General features: G+C 47.4%; 2 protein-coding genes across 3 annotated transcripts in view; both read left to right on the top strand.

The window, feature by feature from the left end:
• The first annotated feature begins 5,443 nt into the window (after positions 1–5,443).
• LOC121920501 lies at positions 5,444–12,491 on the top strand. Its single transcript, XM_042447640.1, has 6 exons — positions 5,444–5,576; positions 5,869–6,125; positions 6,220–6,437; positions 8,349–8,596; positions 11,362–11,498; positions 11,600–12,491. Exons 1-6 carry the CDS (start codon positions 5,444–5,446, stop codon positions 11,861–11,863), a joined length of 1,257 nt encoding a protein of 418 aa, XP_042303574.1. The 3' UTR covers positions 11,864–12,491.
• A 6,617-nt stretch (positions 12,492–19,108) lies between these two features.
• LOC121920876 (semaphorin-3F-like) overlaps positions 19,109–22,131 on the top strand; it is a 37,925-nt gene continuing 34,902 nt past the window's right edge. Inside the window, exon 1 of one of the 2 annotated variants that reach the window (XM_042448142.1) lies at positions 19,109–19,368. In XM_042448142.1, coding sequence (XP_042304076.1) covers positions 19,266–19,368 — 103 coding nt within the window. In that variant the 5' untranslated portion in view covers positions 19,109–19,265. The remainder of the gene's footprint in view (positions 19,369–22,131) is intronic. The other variant, XM_042448141.1, reaches the window with a different exon arrangement.

Genomic DNA, 22,131 nt, shown 5'->3' with positions numbered 1-22,131 from the left:
TGTAACTCCACAATCCCATTAGCCATAGTGCTGGGGCATTTAGGGAGTTGTAATACTTTATCCAAAGTCTACTTGACAGTGTATTTGCAGTGTATTCTTATGGGACCTCCAGTGAGTACATCATTGGGGATGGGAGTGGTCTGCAGCCTAGTTTAGGTCCGCTGGTACTAACCTACTGTTCTGTCCCTGCTCCAGGGGGCCTACGGTGCTTGAGATATCACCTAGAATCCTGAACATTAGCAGCTGCAACCAGATAGACAATGAAGTCTCCAATACCATCTTCTGCATCAAGGCCCAGATGGATGCAGAAGGGGTCTGGCAAGGTGAGATAAAACTTGACATTGGCTCATGTCTATTACTCTATCTCAGTGCTCATCAGCTGAATACAAGTCAGAATGTCTTATTTCCACCACTAACCTTCATTTTAGGGGAGGGGATAAGGGATGACCACATTTTTTCCTGCCACCCTTGTACAGCTCCAGCTGAACATGTGCACACAAGTAGCAGTCACCTAAAAGAACTGCCACGATGTTATACTTATGTTGCATGTTTACAAATTAGTTTGTGACATGGTTTGCAGAATGTATCTCGTGGTAATCACACAAAAAGAGTACTGCTGAAACAGTGTGATGGTTAATATATCTCTTCCAGCCTCACCACCTTTTTCTCCCTCTATTCCTTTTTTCCTCTCTTATCCAGGGTGATGTGGGATCCACGATCTGCCCTGACCCCAAAGGTGGGCATGCTTCAGCTGGGAGTCTTAAGCAGCTTGATGAAGCCTGTTCCGGCCCTTATGTCTTCAGTAGCCTGCCTCACTATTTGCCCTGGTTGGAGAGAATCACAAAAGCTAAAGGGCATCGGTACAACCTTTCAGTCCCTTGGGAAACACTTGAGATCTCTGCAAGGAACCTTCGGCGCTAGGGAACCAGAGAGTGAGTAACAGCTGATTCTCACAGTCTAATTCAGAGCCATGACTCTTATCTTTAAATTTTTAGACAAGTCGCTTTATTCAGACTAACCTTTTCGACAATCCTTCAGCCAACATGAGAGTATAGACCGAAAAGCTACATTTTGAGGTCTGCTATTTTTTTTCTTTATCCCTGTTGTTCTAGGTTACTGGAAATACTGTGCAATGCCTCCCAGAAGACTAGAGTATCTAATAGAAATAGCATTCTGTACACATTGATTTCACTGAGTACTCTGGATTCTTTCATATCCAACAAACACTCAACCAGCCTCTCTCCCCGCAGCACTAGTTAAATGGATCTCACCACAGGCATCCTACCTTGGCAAGTCCTCATTGCCAACTGTGAGAATCAGAGCTGCGGGGGCTCAATCCTGAGTCACTATTGGGTGCTGATACAGCACGTGTGCGAGAGAACTGTAAGAAGGCACCTGATCCCTGACCTGGTTGAGAGATATCTAGAGGGGGCAGGGAAAGCCTAGTATTTCTCCCTCAGACCACTGTTATGTTGAACAAAGTAGTTTGGCCCAGCACAGCAATTACATTTCTTACTCAGATCCCTTCCCGTTTATGCCCTTTGTCCTTGGAGCCCTTTTAGAGCCCAGTTTGTTCCCTTCATCCTGTTAGCACATGGAGGGAGGGTGTAAACTCATTGCAGGGTGAATACGAAGGGTAGACCTATCCTGCCCACTCAGATGCAGGGGTCAGTCATCCAGAGAATAGGCAAGTAAGAGAGATAACTGTAAGCTTGTCTGGCCTAGTCCATGGTCAGCCACCACAGGTGACCTCAGGTGCCATAATGAATTCAAGAGAAGCCAATTAAGATGAGCCTTTTATAGTTAAGCACATTAGTTTGTAGTAAAAAGTGTCATAGTCAAGAAGCATAAAGAAGATTTATTTCTCAGAATAATTCAGTGCCTTCAGGAAGAAAAATGTTGCCAGGCAAAAGCTAATTTAAATCCCTGAAGGTAAATTTTAAAATTCTTTTCCGGAAGAAAGCCAGAAATCATGTCGCGCCTATATATATTTGCCCAAAACACATTGGGTAATTTTGAGATATAAAAACTTTTAAACATCCTGATGGTCTGTCTCTTCTTACATTGGATGTTCTAGTCCCTTTTGTTTTTGTTCAGTTTTAATGCACACTGAGCTTCAGTTTATAATAGTTTATGACTATAATAAACTAGAGGTAGGCAGAGTGTGGCTCGGGGCCATATGTAGTCCTGAAGGTTGTTTTATGGCTCTTGACCCCACTGGACTCTCTGGATGCTCGTTTTTCTGGAGAAAAGGAAAGGATGTTTCTTCTTCGTGGTCTCTGTGAATCACACAAATGGGTTTATTCTGCGCCTGCGCAGCAATCTCCGGAAACTTCTAGATCTCTAGGCAGAAAGTAATATATCTTTCTGCAACTTTTGGCGTAGCTCCACCCACCCATATATAAGGCCCGGTGGGCCGCTCCCTTCAGTTCCTTCATTCCGCCCGCTAAGCAGCTCGAGGAACTTCGCTAGCATTTGCTTGCTCTTTGTTATTGGAATCTCTGGCTATTTGACCTTCGGACTTTCACTGACCGTAATCTCCGGACTTTCCCTTGGCTTGAAACTTTCTTTGACTTCGGCTTGACTTCGGACTGGTAACAGACTCTTCTTACATGGCCTCCTTCAAGCAATGTATTAAGTGCGGGGTTAATTCCCCAGGGCCGATGGCCACGACAAGTGTGTCCTCTGCTCAGGGAGGCACACGTTCAGGGCAGTTGTCCCCACTGCAAGGCCATGTCCACTCAAGACCCTAAAGAATAGGGACCGGAACTCTCAAGGCCGCCCTCTATGAGAGGGTTCTCAGCAGCTGGCGGCTCTGGAGCCCTGGGGAAGTGGAGGCCTCAAAGCCCCCAAAAAGAAAGGGGAGAAAACGCTCCGACCGGGACAAGAAGGGGCTCGCTCGTCCTCGCCGCTGCTAAGACCCGCCGCAAACGGCCCCCCGAGTACGGTCCAGTGCCTCCGCCTGAGTCGAGCCAGTAACCGTCCATATGCCCGTTCCTGAGCCGGAGAAGACCCTGACTCCGTCTACCGGCCCTCTCCCGTACGGTGCCGCTCGAGCCCAGAGTCCTCCTCACCAGCCACCTCTCTGTACCAGCAGACAGCCTACATTGTGCAGTGGACTCTGAATCTATGGGAGAGCTGCAGGACTCTTATGCTCCATTCTCCCCTCAGAGGCCGAGGTCAAGATCACCCTCGCCTTCGCCAACAAGGCGACCACGCTCTGCCTCACGGGAACCGGGCCACGCTTGGTACAGAAGCCGACGAAGCTCTGGCTGCCATCATCGTCCCCCTGCAGGTCAGACCGAGACCTCTCCAGGCGTTCCCGGATCTCGTCCACGATCAACGCACGGACAGTATCTCATCCCGGTGACCCGTCCCGCCTCCGCGGGACCTCTATGCTCATCTTCAAGGCCGTCGTCCGGATGATGACACTTCCCGCCGGGACGACCGGGACGACTTTCGGGACATCGATCCTCTCCTCAGACGGCGGAGTCCATCCACCTCAAGATCGGGCTCGGGCTCTCCTCGTTCTGCATCCCCGTTTCGGATGAGGTATGCCCCGTTTGTGTCTCAGGGCCTCTGTCCCTTCGCCTACGATGACGTCAGGGCCTTTTCTGACAGGGTCATACGGATGGCTGACGCCCTCAAGCTGAAGTCGCCCATCCAGAGGAGTCGCCCATCCCGGTAGAGAGGAGTCCACGGCTCTGCCCCGGCTCTCACCACCCTGGCCTATCTCCCTTCCCTGGAGAAGATCGCCAAGCGCTCTTGGGACGCCCAGCCACCATACCGTCCACTTCCGCAGGATCGAGAACCTATATCGAGTCACTCCATCCGCCCCGTCCTGGCTGTCGAACCACCGAAGCTGAATTCAGCTATTGTTTGAAGGGGCCCAGTTTTACCTTCGCCTCCAAAGCCTCGTCCTCGCCATAGACAAGGACAGTAAGAAGCTGGACGCCTTGGTAAGAAATTCTCGACTTCGGCTGCCCTAGACCTGCAAGATAGCAAACTATGCAGCTTGCATGGAGGCCTACGTCCAGTTCTGGTGGAGAAGATGGATCCCACCATTGCGGACTTACCCGACGACAGGAGGCATATGATGGCGGCTCTCAGGAATGAGATCCACCATTATGGCTGGACACAGATCATCCCGCCAGACACCCACTGATTGTGCATCCAAGATCCTCTCTGGCTCCATTGCCCTCCGCCGCTATGCTTGGTCCGGTCATCAGATCTTACCCCTCAGGCAAAGGCGGCTATTGAAGATATGCCCTTTTGACAACTCGGGCCTCTTCATAAGGACACGGACGAGAAAACTTAGCTTCAGATACTGCATGAAGACCGTGGCTAGGAAGCACGGTATGTCCTCACGTACCATCCAAATCTCCTCGCCAGAGGTAACCCTGGCCAGCGCCCTGGCACCAGGAGGCCAGACCGCTTCCAGCCCCAGGACCGTCCTTACCACCAGGACAGCAACCCCCAAGGCCGTTTCCTCCCAGTCGCCTGCTCCACCACCGGACAGGCGCCAATCTTCCACACCCAGATACCAACAGGATATAGGAAGAAGGAGTGGCCGGGGCAAAAAGAGGTTCTGAGTGTTTTTCTGCGCACCTCGTCACTTCCAATAGCTGAGCCCCTTCTTTACCACCTGGGCCGCCATCACTACAGACACTTGGGCACTTAATATCGTCCGTAGGGTTATGCCCTAGAGTTCTCTGAGCGTCCGCAACCGGAGCTTTTATTTCAACCGTCCCCTCGGACACCCTTCTCGAAGAAGTGCGCACCCTCTTAGACAAAGGCGCCATTGAACCCGTCTCCCCCTCTGAGTTCAAGTGGTGCTTTTTTTCCAGGTACTCACGGTACCGAAAAGAGACTCCGGCCTCAGACCCATAATGGATTCCGAGCCCTTAATACTTTATTGTTTACAAAAAGTTCAGGAGGGGTAACTCTTGCTTCATCTTACCACTCCACAGAAAGACTCGGTTCGTAACTCAGACTTGAAAGACGCATATTCACATAGTCGATCCTGGAGGACACCGCCGTTTCCCGCCTTCGCGCGGGCACCAGGCGTACCGATACAAGGTCCTTCCCTGTTGGCCTTTCTACAGCTCCAAGGGTCTTCACCAAGTGCATGGCACCCGTGGTGGCCTACCTACGTCGAAGGGAATCACAGTCTCCCGTACCTGGACGACTGGCTCTTGGCAGCATCCTCAAAGGACGCCCTAATCAAGCAGCTGAATTGCCTATCCCTGCTACAAAACCTAGGCCTCGAGGTCAACTTCGACAAGTCCAACCTGACTCCTACCAAGCAATAGACTTCATAGGATCAACACTGGACTCTGTAACAATGAGGGCATACCTTCCAGGACAAGGTTCCAAGCCCTAGTGCATCTCTACAGCCCTGCCCTGCCAAAGACGCCTTCAGGCCCGTGCAGTTCAGGTCGCCATGGGGCACCTGGCCTCCACCACTTTCGCATGCGTGGGCCAGACGGCGCCTCAGGCCCATTCAATCGTGGTTCCTCTCCGTGTTCGACCCCGTTCGAGACGCGGCCAACAAGTTGCTCACCATCCCGAGGACGGTACAGAGTCCTTACGATGGTGGCTCCAATCCGACAACGTCTGTGTGGGGATGCCATTCTACCCCCTCAGCCGGACCTCTCCCTGACTACGGAGGCTTCCGGCAAGGATGGGGCGCCACACGCTGAACCTTAACAATAAAGGACAGATGGTCACGGCAGAAGCTACCTCCACACAACGTTTTGGAGATGCGCCCGTGGAGAAAGCACTCAGAGCCTTTCAACGGTCCTCGCGGACAAGTGGTGCTCCCTCCCTCACCGACACCACCACGTCATGTATAACCTCAACAAACAGGGTGGTACGAAGTCGAGGACTCTGCATTGATCACCATCCGCATTTGGGAATGGTGCATACAACACCAAGATCCTGCTACAATGCATTCACCTGCCCGGCGAACAGAACAACCTGGCGGACTGTCTCAGCAGGTCACCTCCACTTGCCACGAGTGGAGGCTGCATCCAGAAGTAGTCTCCCAACTCGTCATCTTGGGGAACCCCCCCCTCGACCTGTTTGCCTCCCGGCTGAAAGCTCAGACCGCAAATTCTGTACAGGTACAGAGACCCAACATCGGAAGGGGACGGCCTTCCAGTTCAAATGGACCCAAGGCCTCCTCTAACGCCTTCCCTCCATTCCCTTTGATACAAGGGTCTTCTCAAAATGTTGGCCGACCACAACGGACACAATCCGGGTAACCCGTGGTGGCCCAACGCCATGGTTCGCCCGCTCCTAAAACGAGCGCGGACCATCTCGCTCGAGCACGCGGCCCGACCTGCTCTCGCTCCACAACGGACAGATGCACCATCCCGAATGCAATCCCTCCCATTGGTAGCATGGAGGATTCATCCTGAGAACACTCCATCGGAGTACAGAACATCATCAAGGCAGCACAGAGACAATCCACAGGAGGTCCTATGCCTACAAATGGGATAGGTTCCTAACCTTTCTACAAGCAAGGATATTCCACCATCCCGTGTTCCACCCTGTAGTCCTGGACTTTCTCATGACCTTAGCGGATGCAGGTCTCTCCTTGAGTTCTATCAAATGGCTACCTATCGCCATTTCATCTCACTACACTATTTCAGGACAAGCCTTCTCTCTTTGGGGATCCTCATAAAGAGGTTCCTAAAAGGATTCAATAATTTGCACACCCACCGATTCTAGACCCACACCTCAGTGGAGTCTAGATACCGTCTTGGCACATTTGGTATCTAAGCCCTTTGGAGCCTTTAGCTACCACGGACCTGAGACTCCTGACTTGGAAGACGGCCTTCCTGGTAGCTATAACGTCAGCCCCGCCGAGCTGGGTGAATTGTGTGCCGGAGAGGGACCAACCCTTTCTCCGTTCCACAAGGACAAGGTGGTGCTCCGTACAGACATCACTTTCTTGCCAAAGGTGGGTTCTGCCTTCCACATCAACCAGGACATGTTTTGCCGACTCTGGCTCCTAATCCGACCACAGACTCTGAGCGTCAGCTCCATGCCCTGGATGTCCGCAGGGTGCTGGTGTCTATGTGGACAGGACATCTGCTCCCAGGCGTTCGGCGAGACTTTTTGTGTGCTACATACTCGAAGCCAAGAAGGGGCTGCCGGTGTCACGCAGAGGTTCTCCAAGTGGGTGGCCAGTACCATCCACCTCTGCTACGAACTGGCTGGAAAGCCTCTACCAGGTCGGGTTAGAGCCCATGCAACTAGGGAAGTAGCTGCATCCTCAGCCTTCTTGACAGGGATACCCCTTGAGGATGTATGCAAGGCAGCTGTCTGGTCCCAGCCTTTGACATTCATTAAACATACAGGCTGGACGCGAGGGCCAGGCACAATGCAGCCTTGGGAGGGCAGTGTTACTTTCTGCCATTTAATAGACCTGTTACACTGTTAATAAATAACACAGTTGTTGGTTTACATACTTTATTGATTATGTCATTATTGGTTTTGACACTCCCTCCTCCACTGACTATAGCTGGCTAGTCTAAAACCCATTTGTGTGATTCGCAGAGACCACGAAGAAGAAGAACAGGTTGCTCACCTGTAACTGTGTTTCTTCGAGTGGTCATCTGCGAATTCACACAAACCCGCCCATCCCATCCCCTCAGTCTGCTCATTGAACAACGCTTGTTGCCGCGCTGATTAGCGGCTCATTCGGAACTGAGAAGAGGCGGGCCACCAGGGGCCTTATATACGGGTGGGCGGGGCTACCACCAAAAGTTGCAGAAAGATACATTACTTCTGCCTAGAGATTCTAGAAGTTTCCAGGATTGCCTGCGCAGGCGCAGAATAAACCCATTTGTGTGAATTCGCAGATGACCCACTCGAGAAAACACAGTTACAGGTGAGCAACCTGTACATCTCCCTTCCCTGAAAGCTTCCAAGAGTCACCTTTTAAATAGGTTGCAGTGAGCCCTCACACTATTTAATATTAAGAAAATAATTGGTTAAAAAAAAAAAACAACACAGACATATAACTTGCCAGACACGTGTTCCTGCTGTTTGGCACTTTTTGGCAGTACAAATGGCCTTCAGAGGATCTCAGGGGTAGAATATCACTCTCCTGCACACAGAGCAGTTTCCCACCCAGATGTAAATAGGTAGAAAGAATAAAGGAGTTGTTACACTGAATAAACTTATGTCAGTTTCTATAAGCCTCCCCCCCCCCGACAGCTTTCACTTTCCCACATTGTGAGGGCTCTTTAGAGCAAGAAAATACCTCTTCCCTGTGCCTGATGTTTCACCTCTGATCTCGAACTAAGTTATTTCAGCTTCTTCTTTAATGTACACAGGGACCCACAAGGCACAGCTGTTTTTGTGGGGTTGACACACCCCAGGGGCCATGTCAAGGGGATCCGTGTGGCTGAGATTTACCCGTATGAGAAGATCTCTCAATACGGCCCCTCTGGTAACTCCAGTGTGGCTCTGCTGCTTCTTCAAAACCCCATCACCTTTGGCACGCACGTCACTCGTATGACCTTCTCCCCGACAGTATCCTGGGATAGCTGCAAAGTGATGGGTCTGCAGATGCTACAACCTGGTATGTGACAGGTGACTGGCTGCAGAGGAGTGGGGAGGAGGGAGAAAGTGTCCTGTTGAGCTGGACTGCATGTTCCAAGACCAGTTCATATTAAGCAGATATTCCTTCGTAGACTTTAAATATTTTTTTGAACGCACTGCATCAAGTTGAAGCTTATTCCGTACAAACAGGCAGATGATCTGGCTATTATTTGTATTTTCTGTGTACAGTGGTGAGAAAAGGTTTGTTACATATTTCCAGCCTAAAATGTTGTTAGATCTTATTCTAATCTTAAAGGAAAGGACATACACTTGTTTGCAACATTTGTCTGCAGGTGATCTATGATTCTATGATTCCATGAACAATCATTATCCTTGCGTAAAAAACGCATGTGAACCTTTAGATTCAGTGCCTCATGGCACCCCCTCAATAATGACTTCAAGAGCACTTTCTAGCACTCTTGGTCAGTCACTCACATTGACCCGAAGTAACTTTGGGCCTGTACAGACAGGCCAAAATAAAGCTGCTTCGGGTCACTTTGGAGGTATTCTGTTTCAATGATGCATGCATCCTAAGAGTCTGGAAGCAGCACCAAAGCCATGCTCCAGTCCTAAGGACTGGAGTGCAGCTTTCAAACTCTTAGGATGCATGCATCATTGAAACAGCATACTTGCAAAGTGACTTGAAGCAGCTTTGTTTTGGCCTGTCTGTATCAGGCCTTTGGCTCATTCCTCTTTGCAGAACTGCTTCAAGTCAGTCTTATTTGAGGGTTTCTTCACATTAACAGCTTGCTTAAGAGTTTGCCATAACATTGCAGTTGGGTTTAGGACTGGATTTTGACTAAGTCATTCTAAAATGTGTAGCCCTTCCATAGCATCTTCAGTAGATCCTGTTTGTATGTTTAGGATCATTGCCATGTTGCATGATCCATTTTAGGTTCAGCTTTTGCTTTTGGATGGATAGCTGGTATAATGTTTTGAAACATTGCAGAATTCATAGTTTTTTCAAGCCATCCAGGGGTCCTGAAGCAGGTTCAAACCATGCTATCCCTCCACCATACTTAATGGCTGAAATGAGCTGCTTCTGACTATTTCACTAAACATAATTTTTCACACTGATGTCATGAAGTTCTGACTTTGAGTTCGAGAAAAGTTCTTTGTCCCTAGAATGTTGTTCTAGAAGTTGCGCAGGTCACTTGTGTAATCTTTAGCAAACCTGAAACAAGCAAAAGTGCTCTTTTTAGAGAGCAATGCTTTCTTCATATCTATTGTACAGTGGACACCATTCTTGTTAAGTTCTTTTTATCCCTGATTATTGAGTCATGAACCTTCCCACCATCCAAGATGAGAAGAAGGTCTGCAGATCCTTGGATGTTACTTTGTGGTTCTTTATGACTTTTTGGATGATGTACCAATTTGTTCTTGGGGAGATTTTGGCAGGACAGCTGCTCCTGTTAGAGTTACAGTGGATTGATGGAGCCCCTAATCATTAGAAATGCAATCACTTCTAGGCTGATGAGCCACAACAACTGCTTTTAAGATCCTCATGTATCTTTTGATTGTGGCTTGACAGGTTTCTGCTTAACCTCATGATGAAGGTGAGACTCACACATTTTCTGATTCCTTTGTAGAGTAGAGCATCCCAAACTTACCCATGTAGACCTACCTAATTACTTATGCACCTGATCTAATTATTCCCTTTGGCTGAATTGCTGCAACCAGGGGTTCACTTCCTTTTGCAAGTACTCATTGTTTCCCTACTTTATGCATAGTTTTATTTCACAAGATATAGACTTGATTCACAAGAGATAGAACTGATAAATCCTATTTATATTTTTTTAAAGGACTGTTTTTGGGACATGAAGGCTACCATGATAAAACTGTAGAATTTCTGTTATTAAAGCTCACAATTTTTCTTATTACTGTAGATGCAGATATAAGAACATGTGTGAGCTCCAGCTGGTGTGTGAAATACAGAGAAATGCTGTGTATTAGTGGACAATCTTCCAAAAGACACATTTTTCTCACTTTTGTGTTTAAATGTGATGGTCCCCTTCAAAAAAAATATTGGTCACTGTACTTTGACAAAGGCACTGATCACTCTCAAAGTTCCTTTATAGAACTACAGCTGCCATGATTCTTTGGGGAGAAAGGCTGATGTGTTAAACCACTGCATGTTGACAGGGACACTCAGCTGTCATCAAACTACAAGCTTCATCTCATAGCAATATTCAAATTATATGTCGCATACAGTTATTACCCAGATTAGCTAAAAGACTGATCTTTCTGTATGAGCTGGACCAAGTTTTAAGATCTTCAGGGGAAGACTTTCTCTCAGTCTTATCACCATCACTGGGATGTTTGGTGAATACACAGCAGAAAGCCTTCTCAGGGGCTGCGCCGCAGGTGGACCTTCCCTCCACTTTTTCTTCTGGCAGACTAAGACTTTTCTATTTAGGCCAGCCTTTGGTTTTTAATTATAAGGCAAAACAGTATTTGAAAGTAGTGTGCTGTGTTTAAATCTTGTATGTTTTCAATTAAGCTTTAAATGTATTTTAACCTGTTTTAAATGTCCTTTTTAAAGAACTGGTTTTTTTCTAATATAATATTTTTATTAAATTATTATAAGCCACCTTAGGTGTCATGGAGAGAGAAAGGTAGGGTATAAAATGAATGAATGAATTACTCTAGCGTAACTCTCCATCATGTCTTGTAAATATTAGCCAGTAAGAAGAAAGGGAAAAAGCAAATACCTGATAGTTTGCTGGTTTTACTATATTTTGACAGGTGAGGTTCAAACTAACCCCAATGCATACCAAGTGAAAGTGCTGTTACCATCAGACTGTGCCAAGGTACATCCTGGGGTCAACCCAGCCATGCATTGCACGTTAAAGGATAACTCTACCCAGCTGCCAGCTGGAGCTGTGAGTACCTCTCCAAAAAAACCTCCAGTGAACCACCATATAACCCTTTGAGGGATAGGCCAAAGCCATAGTCTTGCCTCATTCTTTTCTTCCTCTCCTAGGTAGGTGAAGGTGCAGCCCTGCTGTGCCACATGGAGGAAGAAGACATGCCTTGGAGCCAGGTTGGTTTGGTGAGTGAGCCCTTTCCGGGATCCCAGACAGTCTTTCTGTCCTCCTGCATCAACTTTTATGTGGACTGGATAGAAGAAACATCCAAAAAAGCCAGGCACCTGCTACAGCTGTCCCATGGAAGTGTAATATGTAGGCCAAATACCTGGCTGCTCCTCTTGATTCTGTCTTTTCTGGGTGGAGCAGAGTTGGGTTGAATGAAGGAGAGAACAAGATGGCAATTCCACACTTGGAACCTTCTTCATGGAATGCTCTCCCAGAACATTCTTTTCAATGTGGCCACGCCAAGATTGGATTAAAGGCTCACTCAGCATCAGTGGCGGGTTGAGTGCATCACTTTCCATTCTGCATGTGGCCCAGTCCTCATCTACGCAGGCACTATGGGGCTGCTCCACATGAAACTGCCAAACGAAAGGCTCCCTCCAGCACTAACCAATGGGGCTCAGCCTGGATGAGCTTCATGGACCTTTCTAGACAATATCATCAACCAGAGGGCTGCACAGGGTGAGGTTGTCTATCATGAAGCCTGAGGGCATTGCTTCAATGAATGAGCTGATTATAATTATGCTAAATGAGATGGAGACTGACAAAGGAGATAAAGCTAAATCCTGAGGAAGATGGAATAGATAAATGAACAAACAAACCATGGCCCAAGTTCTAGAGAATTTCCATCCATTTGCTGAAGACTTTGCAAATAGCTATTGACTGTGGCAAGGTTTTCCCATTACTACTCTCAAGCATGGGATGTTCATAGAACACATATCAGCAGTTGGGAAGTATATAAACGTGCACACTAACTTATAAATAAAGCTATGTGCAAATAAATTTTTTAAAAAACTGAATCCTCCCAAAGATGTTGTGGAGTCCCAGTTTATACTGGGGCAACCAAGGGCCGAAGGTTGGAACCTAAGGTCCTTCTTTTCCTTGCCTAACCAATTTCCTCCTGTTCTGCACTTTGCCTTCTTGAAGGAATGGAATCGGCTAGGAAAGAAAGCAAAGGTTGGTGACTGGATGGATGTAGAAGCGAAAAATAAGCATCGGGAAAGAGTTGCTTTTCTAGTCTGTGGTTCTGTTCATAGACTGTTGCAGGTCAGATTTGATCTGAGGTCAATCAGGTGGGGACTAATTCTTTCAAGCCACTAGGAATGTCTCTTTTCTCATTCCTGAAGGGACTGTTGAAAGTATGGCTGGAGGTCAGAGAAAATAAATATTTCTATCTTATTCCATAGAGTTCTATTTAGAGCAAAGGAAACACAGATGCTGACAAATGGTGCAGACTCAGAAGGGAGGGTGAAGGAATACCTGCCATTCCACAACCAGGGCCCTAGGGCTTGAATTTACTGTTTGTGATGTATCTTCTCTCCTGTCTGAACTGTGCCATGTAATTTTAGGTCCCCTCCTCCATAGTCTAACTACTTCCAGCTTTTAATCTTGTGTTTCTAGTCGTCCCAGTCTTACAGACATACTTGTCTCATCTCTTCATCCCAGCTTTCTTCAGGAAGCCCAAACATACCAAATTTGTATAGAGAGAGGTGGAAAATGTTGCCTGCATCCATCATATTTACTTAACTACCTTATTCTGTGGCAATCGAACCTAAGTGTTCTGATTCTGGTTCTCCGTGCCCTGCTTAGGGTTGCTAGGTGAAATAAGGGTCAGGCTCTTGGCTCTTTAATGATTGTGTAGAAGAGAGAATTCCAGCTGGCAGGTATTACTTGCATGACAAGCAACACCTACTGAGATTTCGTCTTCTGCACAACCATTAAAGGAATAGAAGCCCTGTCCCTTATTCACCTGATACCCCTACGTTCCCCCATAATCGTTATACTAATGGCAAAGTAGATACAGCATCTGTATCTTACACTGACGGCAAAGAAGATACATCTTCCTGGCTTTGCTAATATTGGCATCAACTGTTGGTCATGCAAAGCCACCTGCAGAATATCCTGTATGTTCCTTATGAAAGGTGTAATCTATTTTTTCCTTTTTGGGGGATTTGACTCTTCTGTGGATCAAGAGAGATTTCCTGGCCCAAGGAATATACCTTGGGGCCTACTAAAATGTGTGGGTCCTTGGCTGTCCCCCCCCCCCCCCCAAGGTCCCATGTGCCTCCATTCTGTTTGCGCTCCAGAGAGTGTTGCTAGGCGCCTGTCCCCATTGGAACGCCTTCTATCAGCACCTGCTGGTAGTGGGAATAATCACACACCCCTCCCCTATTAAGGCTCATTCCCCTCTCTATCAGCATATCCCCTGCAATCCCCCCTGCTACACACACACACATATTTAGGGATGCCCCCAGCAGCCCACTTCCATGAGGCTGGGAGACCTGGAGCCGTGGGAACCATTCCTGCTGTGGGTGGCATGCGCGCAGGATAGGGAGGGAGACAGGAATAGCTCATGCATGGGCAGCAATGCCTAACAATAAGGCTGTAGGATGAAAAGAGGCTTTTTGGACTAGTCTGGGAAATTTGGGCATGAGGTGGGGGAGGGTGACCCTTCAACAAGGGGAAGGAAAAGAGATTTTTCCCACTGTTTTGTGTGTGTGTGTTGGAACCATTATACATGGAAATCCCCATCATCCTGTGCATTTCCCACATGCCCTGATTGTTAGGCAGAGGGAAGGCACTCTTATAGGGAGAGTAATAGGAAGGAAGGTTAGTAATGCAATCTTGTTGAAACGGAAAAATCACAAGATAGAAAAGGGAGGGGACAGGAATGGTCACTCAGAAACCTAATGTACGCAGGACAAGAAATCACCTTAATTAAATAAAATGCACAATATATTCAAATGCAGAGGATATTGTCCTTGTACACTGTTGGTTTTTTTTTTTAAGTGATAGCAAAAGGGTGTTGGTTTCCTGCCTATGAACTGAGGTTTTCTAGAGGACAGTTTGTTCTGAGTCACCCTGGGCAGAAGATCATATGAAGAACATAGCAAGCTGCCTTGTATTGAATGAGACCATGGTCCATCTTAGTTCAGTATTGTCCGCTCCAGGTGTGGGTAACTTGTGGCCCTGTAATTGTTGGACTGCAGTTCCCATCAGATGTAGGCAATGGGAATGGATGATTAAAGTTGCAGCTGAGCAACATCTGGAGACTGGACTATATTGTGGACTATGGACCCAGACAGACAGGCCAAAATAAAGCTGCTTCAGGTCACTTTGGAGGTATGCTGTTTAAATGATGTATGCGTCCTGAGAGACCAGAAGCCACGCCAAAGCCATGCTCCAGTCCTAAGAACTGGAACACAGCTTTGGCGCAGCTTCTGGCCTCTCAAGATGCACGTATCATTTAAACAGCATACCTCCAAAGTGACCCAAAGCAGCTTTATTTTGGCCTGTCTGTATGGGCCCTATATTTTCTTGAGCAGGTAATTCTTCCTTACAATACTCCCAAGGGAAAGAAGACATCAACATATCCCTCAACAGAGGGAAGCCCTGAAGGCCTCAGCCACCATATACCAGCACCATGGCTCATTGCAGTAAACTTTGTTCATCTTACCATGAGGTTTATAAATACAGCCTGAAGGTCAAGCAACCTAAATGCCAGTGGGTTAAATAGAAAAGAGATCCTTCATATTTGTGGAGGGGAGAGGTTTCCTCTCAGGGCCAGCTCCCATGATAAGTAATCAGGCAGCAGCCTCAGGCAGCAGAGGATATGAGGGATGGCAGTGGTAGCAGCAGCCCTGTTGTTTGTGTTAGATGATAGAACTGTGTCATTAAGCCTGCCTTGTGTGTCACAACTTGATGTGCTGATCTCAGGGGATATGGAAGATGCCATTCTGTCACCCTCACCCAGCTATATGAAATAACTATTGCGCTGTCTGTCTGGCCCACCTCTGTGTCTGTATGTGCAATTTGGTGTTGTTGTTAACCACTCTTGAGTCAATCTCGACTCATGGTGTCCCTGTGGATGAGACATGTCCAAGACTCCCTATCCCTATGTGCAACAGGAGGGCATAATGATCTTCACCACAGACAGAAAAATACCTTAAGTTGTCCCTGATTGCACAGAGGTTCCTGCACAATTGGGTGGTTTTAGATTCTGACTTTAATCGTCCTATAGATATTTAATGGCTCTACAGAAAGAAGTCACTTCAGATCATGCAGAGGGAACATATGGCCCTCCAGGTACTGTTGGTCTGTGGCATCCCATTGTTGGACTTAGTCAGCAGAGCCAATAGTGAGGAACATGAGAGTTACAAACAGGAAAACGTCTGGAAGTTTCCAAATGTTGCTTTTTGGACTTAAGCTCCCAGAATCCCCTCATTTAGCAGCTTAGCCAACAGCTATACTGGCAGTGAGGATGTGTATTCTGGGAGTTGTAGTTCTCCAAGTAATTTCCCCAAGTTCTGGTTTGAAGGGATATACATTCTGCTCCCTTTCCTTACAGCAGACTATTGATATCTGCTGGGGTTTGGTTCCAGGACTCCTCATGGATACCAAAATCCATGGATGCTCAAGTCCCATTAAAAACAGTGGCATAGTAAAATGGTGCCCCTTATATAAAATGGCAAAACCAAGCTTTGCTCTTTGGAATTCTCTGGAGCAGCAGAAAAGAAGCTTGCTCCATCTTCAACATGACACTCCTTCAAATCATGAAACAGGGCTATCATATCACCTCTTAATCTTCTATTTTCCAGGCTGAACATACCCAGCTCCCTAAGTCTCTCCTCATAAAGCATGGTTTCCAGACCCTTCACTATTTTGGTGGCCCTCCTTTGGACGCACTCCAGCTTGTCAACATCCTTTTTGAATTTTGAATTGTGCTGCCCAGAACTGGACTATCTATCTACCTACCTATCTATCTATCTATCTTTCTAGGGTGGCACTATTAATTCCGTTGATCTAGACACTATACTTCTATTGATGCAGCCTAGAATTGCATTGGTCTTTTTAGCTGCCGCATCACACTGTTGACTCATGTTCAATTTGTCAAAGGGAGGGAAGGGGAAAGCCAGCCAAGGAGAGTCGTGCTGCCTCTTTATCGCTCTCTCTCTCTCTGTCAAAGGTTTCTTTCTCCTTCCTTCTGTTCCTCCTCCATCCGGCTTGGCTCTGGGCTTTACCACCCGACACCTGACATCCTGCCTTCTCTGGCTCTGTTGCCAGCAGGGCCTTCGTCTATCTCGCCCCCTTTTCAGGCCTCCACAGGTGGTGATGGTGCTGCCTTCCTCTTCCTCCTCCTTTTTGGTGGGGAGAGTCCAAAGGTGAGGCAAAGGCTCAAGATGCAGTAAGTGGCAACGCAGGGGGAGATGGGCTCTACTCCTCCTGGTGCCTTCCTGCCAATTCCTGGACAAAAAGGAGCCTGTGAGAGACCACTACCATCCTCCCCTGCACAATCCTGGGAATTGTAGTTTGTCAAGGCACCAGAGCTCTCTGACAGAGAAGGCAAAATGTCTCACAAACCACATTTTCCCCAGGATTCCCTAGCACTGAGCCAGGGCAGTTAAAGCAGTCTCTAACTGGGTTATTTCTGCAGTGTGTCTTGGACCATAGAGACGTAAATGCCTGCTGCTAAGTCATGCTCAAAATGGAGGACACTGTGGAATTCTTCCTGGATGGAATGTTGAAAGGGAGGACATGTCCTGGAAAAGGAGGATGTGTGGTCACTCTAGCTCCGAATCTCTTTTGCCAGATGTCCTCACAGAGAAGGAGGACAACTTGGCACTGCAAAAAAAAGTAAGGCATTCAAGAAAAAAGTAGTAGGGGACATAACCAAAGAAAAGCTCAAAACACTCATAGAAATGTAAATTCATGCTTCTTGGGCCTGCTCCAAATGGAGGACATTCAAGGAGGATGACAGACAGGACCATATAAAAGTTTAAAACCCTCATACAAATGTAAATTCATGCTTCTTAATCATGCTCAGTGTGGAGGACATTCTGGAATTCCTCCTGGACAGAAGGTTGGAATGGAGGACATGTTCTGGAAAAGGAGGACATCTGGTCAACCCTGGTCTGAGGGCAGTCGCAGGGTGGCAAAGGAGGACAAGGTGCTGCGAAGAAATATAGGGCATTCAATAAAAAATGGAGGACACAACGAAAGAAAAGCTCAAAGCACTCATGGAAATGGAAATTCCTGCTTCTCAGTCATGCTCAAAATGGGGACATTTTGGACTTCCTCCCAGGCCGAGGGATCAAATGTATAGGAGATGTCCTGGAAAAGGAGGACGTCTGGTCACCCTGACCACTGCAAGCTGAGGGGCAGAATGATAGGAGCACCCCAAAACCCTATTTTGGATTTCCCGCCAAAAGCACAAGGCTTCAGAGAGGGGAGCAGTTACTTTTGGGACGAGGGAAAACTCTGGCCAAAGCTCTAGAAAGTTCTTCCTCTTCTGCTTTTATTTTGGATGGAGGGGTGGAGTAGTGGTTTGGGTGTTGGAGTAAGACTCTGGAGGCCAGGGTTCGAATCCCGGCTCAGCCATGTAAACCCACTGGGGTGGCCTTGGGCCAGAAGTCACACTCTCTGGCCTCCTCAGAGGATGGCCATGGCAAACCCTCCTCTGAAGACACCTGCCAAGAAAACCCTATGATATGAACCACTGAATTACAGTTCCTAGAATTCCAAAGCATTTCGCTGTGGCAGTTAAAGTGGATGTCAACTGGACTATTTCTGCAGTGCGGATGCAGCCCCAGGAGGAGTCATCTATATGCGAGGGAGGTAAGCTTAGGCCTGTTACAGACAGCCCAAATAAGCGCTTCGAGCACAGGGGAGGTGTGGTGTTTCAATGATGCATGCGTCCTAAGAGTCCAGAAGTCGCTCCAGCCCTAAGGACTCTGGACTCTTAGGACGCATGCATCATTGAAACACCACACCTCCCCTGTGACTCGAAGCAGCTTTATTTGGGCTGTCTGTAACAGGCCCTTGGGTCCAAACACACTGCAGAACGATCCAGCTTGAGACCGTTTTAACTGGCCCGGCTCAGCGCTATGGAATCCTGGGAACTGTAGAGTCTTGTGGCAGCAAACTCTCTTTGAGAGAGAAGTCTTAACAAACATTGTCTCACCAAATGACAGTTCTCAGCATTCCCTAGCATTGAAACCAGGCAGTTAAAGCGGTCTGAAACTGGATTGTTCTGCAGTGCGTTTAGGACCAGACGTTGACAGGGCAACAATGCTATGATGAAACCCAAGTGAGGAAAAGGAAAGGAAAAAAAGAAGAGAGAGGAGGAGGAAGAAAGAAAGAAGAAAAAAAAGAGAAAGAAAACGAAAGAAAGAAAAGAGAGAGAGGAAGAAAGAGCACCCATATAATCCAGTTTTGACACCTCCCACTTTTGGCTGCCATGGTCTCAACGTTGTGGGATGCTGGGATCTGTAGTTTGTGTCGGCACCAAGGGCAGTGCTACAAATCCCAGAAGACTGAGCCGTGGCAGTCTGCCGGAGGGGGCGAAGGGGTTAAGGCCTCCTCCTCTCTGCTGCTGCTGCTGCTGCCAACCTCTCTCTCTCTCTCTCTCTCTCTGGGTCTCTGCTCCAGGGAGGCGGCTTGGCGAGAGGAGAAGAGGGACTTCGCCGGGAGCCCAGGAAAACTCCCTCCTTCCTTCCCTCCCCAGAGCTTTAAATCCGGAGGAGCTGTTGCTTTGGGGGCAGAGAGCGAGAGAAAGACATGCTGCCTTTGGCCCAGAAGAACATCCCGAAGGAGCCCTCCTGGCCTTCAGAAGAGCCCCGGGAGTTAAGAATCCCACCTGGAGACTGCAGGAGTGGCGGGTAGTAGGGCTCCGTCCACACTGCAGGGTAACACTCCGCTTTGAGGCCGCTTGCACCGCCTGGCTCAAGGCTCGGGAAAGAGAGAAAGGCGGGACACTCTCTCTCAAGGAGAGCCACAAGCAACGCTGAGCCAAGGCAGTTAAAGCGCTCTCGAAGTGGAGTGCAGCCTGCAGTGTGGATGCAACTCCACCTTTGGAGGGGCTTTTTTTGGTCTCCCCTTCTTTCCACTTCGCCAAAACCCCTGGAGCTTTGTGTGCAAAAAAGATAGTGGGACTTGGTGGTGGACTACAACTCCCAGAATCCCCCTGGGAGGGACCCCCCAGGAGTGACTTTCTTGTTTCCCTAGTAAAGGTTGGAATGGAATGGAATGAAAAAGGAGTTGTTGGAAAGGAGTCCCAAGACTTTTCCAAACGGGTTTCTGCCCCTGGGTCCCAGTCAATCCCGTCCCCTCCTCCCCCATAGCCCTCCTCCACCACCTTTTATTCTAGCCACTCTCCAAGAGATCTACTTCCCCCCTCTCTTAGTAGTAAGTCTTCTTTTCCCTTCTGCTTCCCATTCCAGACCTCTCTCTTTTTGCGTACTCCGCGGGAAGAACAGGGCTCAGTGGGACTGGGACGTCTCAGGTAAGGAAGCCTTTAAAGGGTCGCCCCTTTCCCTGAACAGTAGCCTCTTCAGGGTGGGGGAAAGGCTCGGGGATCCCCTTGCTTCCAAGCCAAGCTGAGGGTCAGACACGTGTCCCTAAGTCACGTCGGAACCCGCCAGAGAAGCCAGGATTCCTCCTGCCTCAGATCTAAGGGGGAAGAAAAGGAGAGGGAAGGCAAGGGTTGTCATCATCACCACAACAATAACAGCAATGCCACGACAACACTTCATTATCTGGAAGCACACCACAGATGTGGATATAATAATGTGATGATATTGTGGGACTGGGACTCCATGATGCATTACTTCCTTATATGATTATTAATCGTTTTGTTGTGTGCTCCCAAGTCCTTTCCGACTTGTGGCAGCGACAATGAAGGCTTTGTCATGGCCCTCCTCTTGAGGCTGAGAGAGTGTGACTCGCCAAAGTCACGTTTCAGGAGGATGAGCTGGGATTTGAACATTGGTCTCCAGAGGCATCGGTCAACCCACACCACCACACTGGCTCCTAATAATAAGGGTGTTGTTGTTATGGACTGAGTGCCTGGAGTAATTTTAGTCGTTAGAGCCTTGTACAGTAGTTGAGACTCACTGAGAAGGAAGAATTGGCAGCAGGAGCTTTTGGAGACTTCACTCTACTTCCTCAGATGCATTATTTCCTTCACTCTACCTTCCTCCGATGCATTACTCCTTTCACTCTACTCTCAGATGCATTACTTCCTTCATCTACTTCCTCAGATGCATTACTTCCTCACTCTACTTCCTCAGATGCATACTTCCTTCACTCTACTTCCTCAGATGCATTACTTCCTTCACTCTACTTCCTCAGATGCATTATCTTCCTTCACTCTACTTCCTCAGATGCATTATTTCCTTCACTCTACTTCCTCAGATGCATTACTTCCTTCACTGTACTTCCTCAGATGCGATTACTTCCTTCACTCTACTTCTCCAGATGCATTACTTCCTTCACTCTACTTCCTCAGATGCATTATTTCCTTCACTCTACTCCTCAGATGCATTACTTCCTTCACTCTACTTCCTCAGATGCATTCGTCACTCTATTCCTCAGAGCATTACTTCCTTCCACTGTTACTTCCTCAGATGCATTACTTCCTTCACTCTACTTCCTCAGATGCATTACTTCCTTCACTCTACTTCCTCAGATGCTACTTCTTGCACTCTACTTCTCAGTGCATTACTTCCTTCACTCTACTTCTCAGATGCATTACTTCCTTCACTCTACTTCCTCAGATGCATTACTTCCTTCACTCTACTTCCTCAGATGCATTACTTCTTCACTCTACTTCCTCAGATGGGTAGTTTTAGAGGAGAGAGACCAAACCTTGTTAAAATAATAAGTTGTTGTTGTTGTTATGGACTGAGAGCCTGGATAAATTTTTGGAGAGAAAGATGTGACCAAAACCATGTAAAAATAACAAGATTGTTTTGTTGTTATCATTATATTATTATTATTATTATTATATTATTATATTATTGTGGACTGAATACCTGGGGTAATTTTAGAGAGAAAGATGTGACCAAAACTATTGAAAAATAACAAGTTGTTGTGTTGTTGTTAGTATTTGTGGGACTGAATGCCTGGAGTAATTTTTAGAGAAAGATGTGACCAAACCATGCAAAAATATTATTATTATTATTATTATTATTAGTAGTAGTAGTGTATGGACTGAGTGCCTGGGGTAATTTTAGAGAAAAAGATGTGACCAAAACCATGCAAAAATAATAAGTTTTTGTTATTTTATTATTATTATTTATTGCTATTATTATTGCATGAGGATGAGGATGGGGAACTGAGTCCTGGGCAATTTTAATTAGAGAGTGTGACCAAAAGTGTGTAAAAATAATAAAATGTTATTTGTTTGTTGTTACTGTAGGGACTGAGTGCCTGGGGTAACTGTAATGAGAGAGATGTGTGTAAAAATGGGTGCAAGAACAGGTATGTCTACAATCCAGAGAAAGCTGGCTCCGTTGGCACCTGGGGCTATATGTGGGGACTCATGTCCCAGCATTGCACTGCTTCGGTGGCTGCACCTGGCTCAGGTATGAAGGCTGCAGGTTGGAGCAGGTTGCCTTGAGTGAAGTGGGGAGACAGGAACAGG

This window comes from Sceloporus undulatus, chromosome 2 (genome assembly GCF_019175285.1).
Source record: "Sceloporus undulatus isolate JIND9_A2432 ecotype Alabama chromosome 2, SceUnd_v1.1, whole genome shotgun sequence".
In the NCBI taxonomy this organism is placed as follows: Eukaryota; Metazoa; Chordata; class Lepidosauria; order Squamata; family Phrynosomatidae; genus Sceloporus; species Sceloporus undulatus.
The sequence above is the reverse complement of the archived record's forward strand: the minus strand, read 5'-3'. Positions and strand labels throughout refer to the sequence as shown.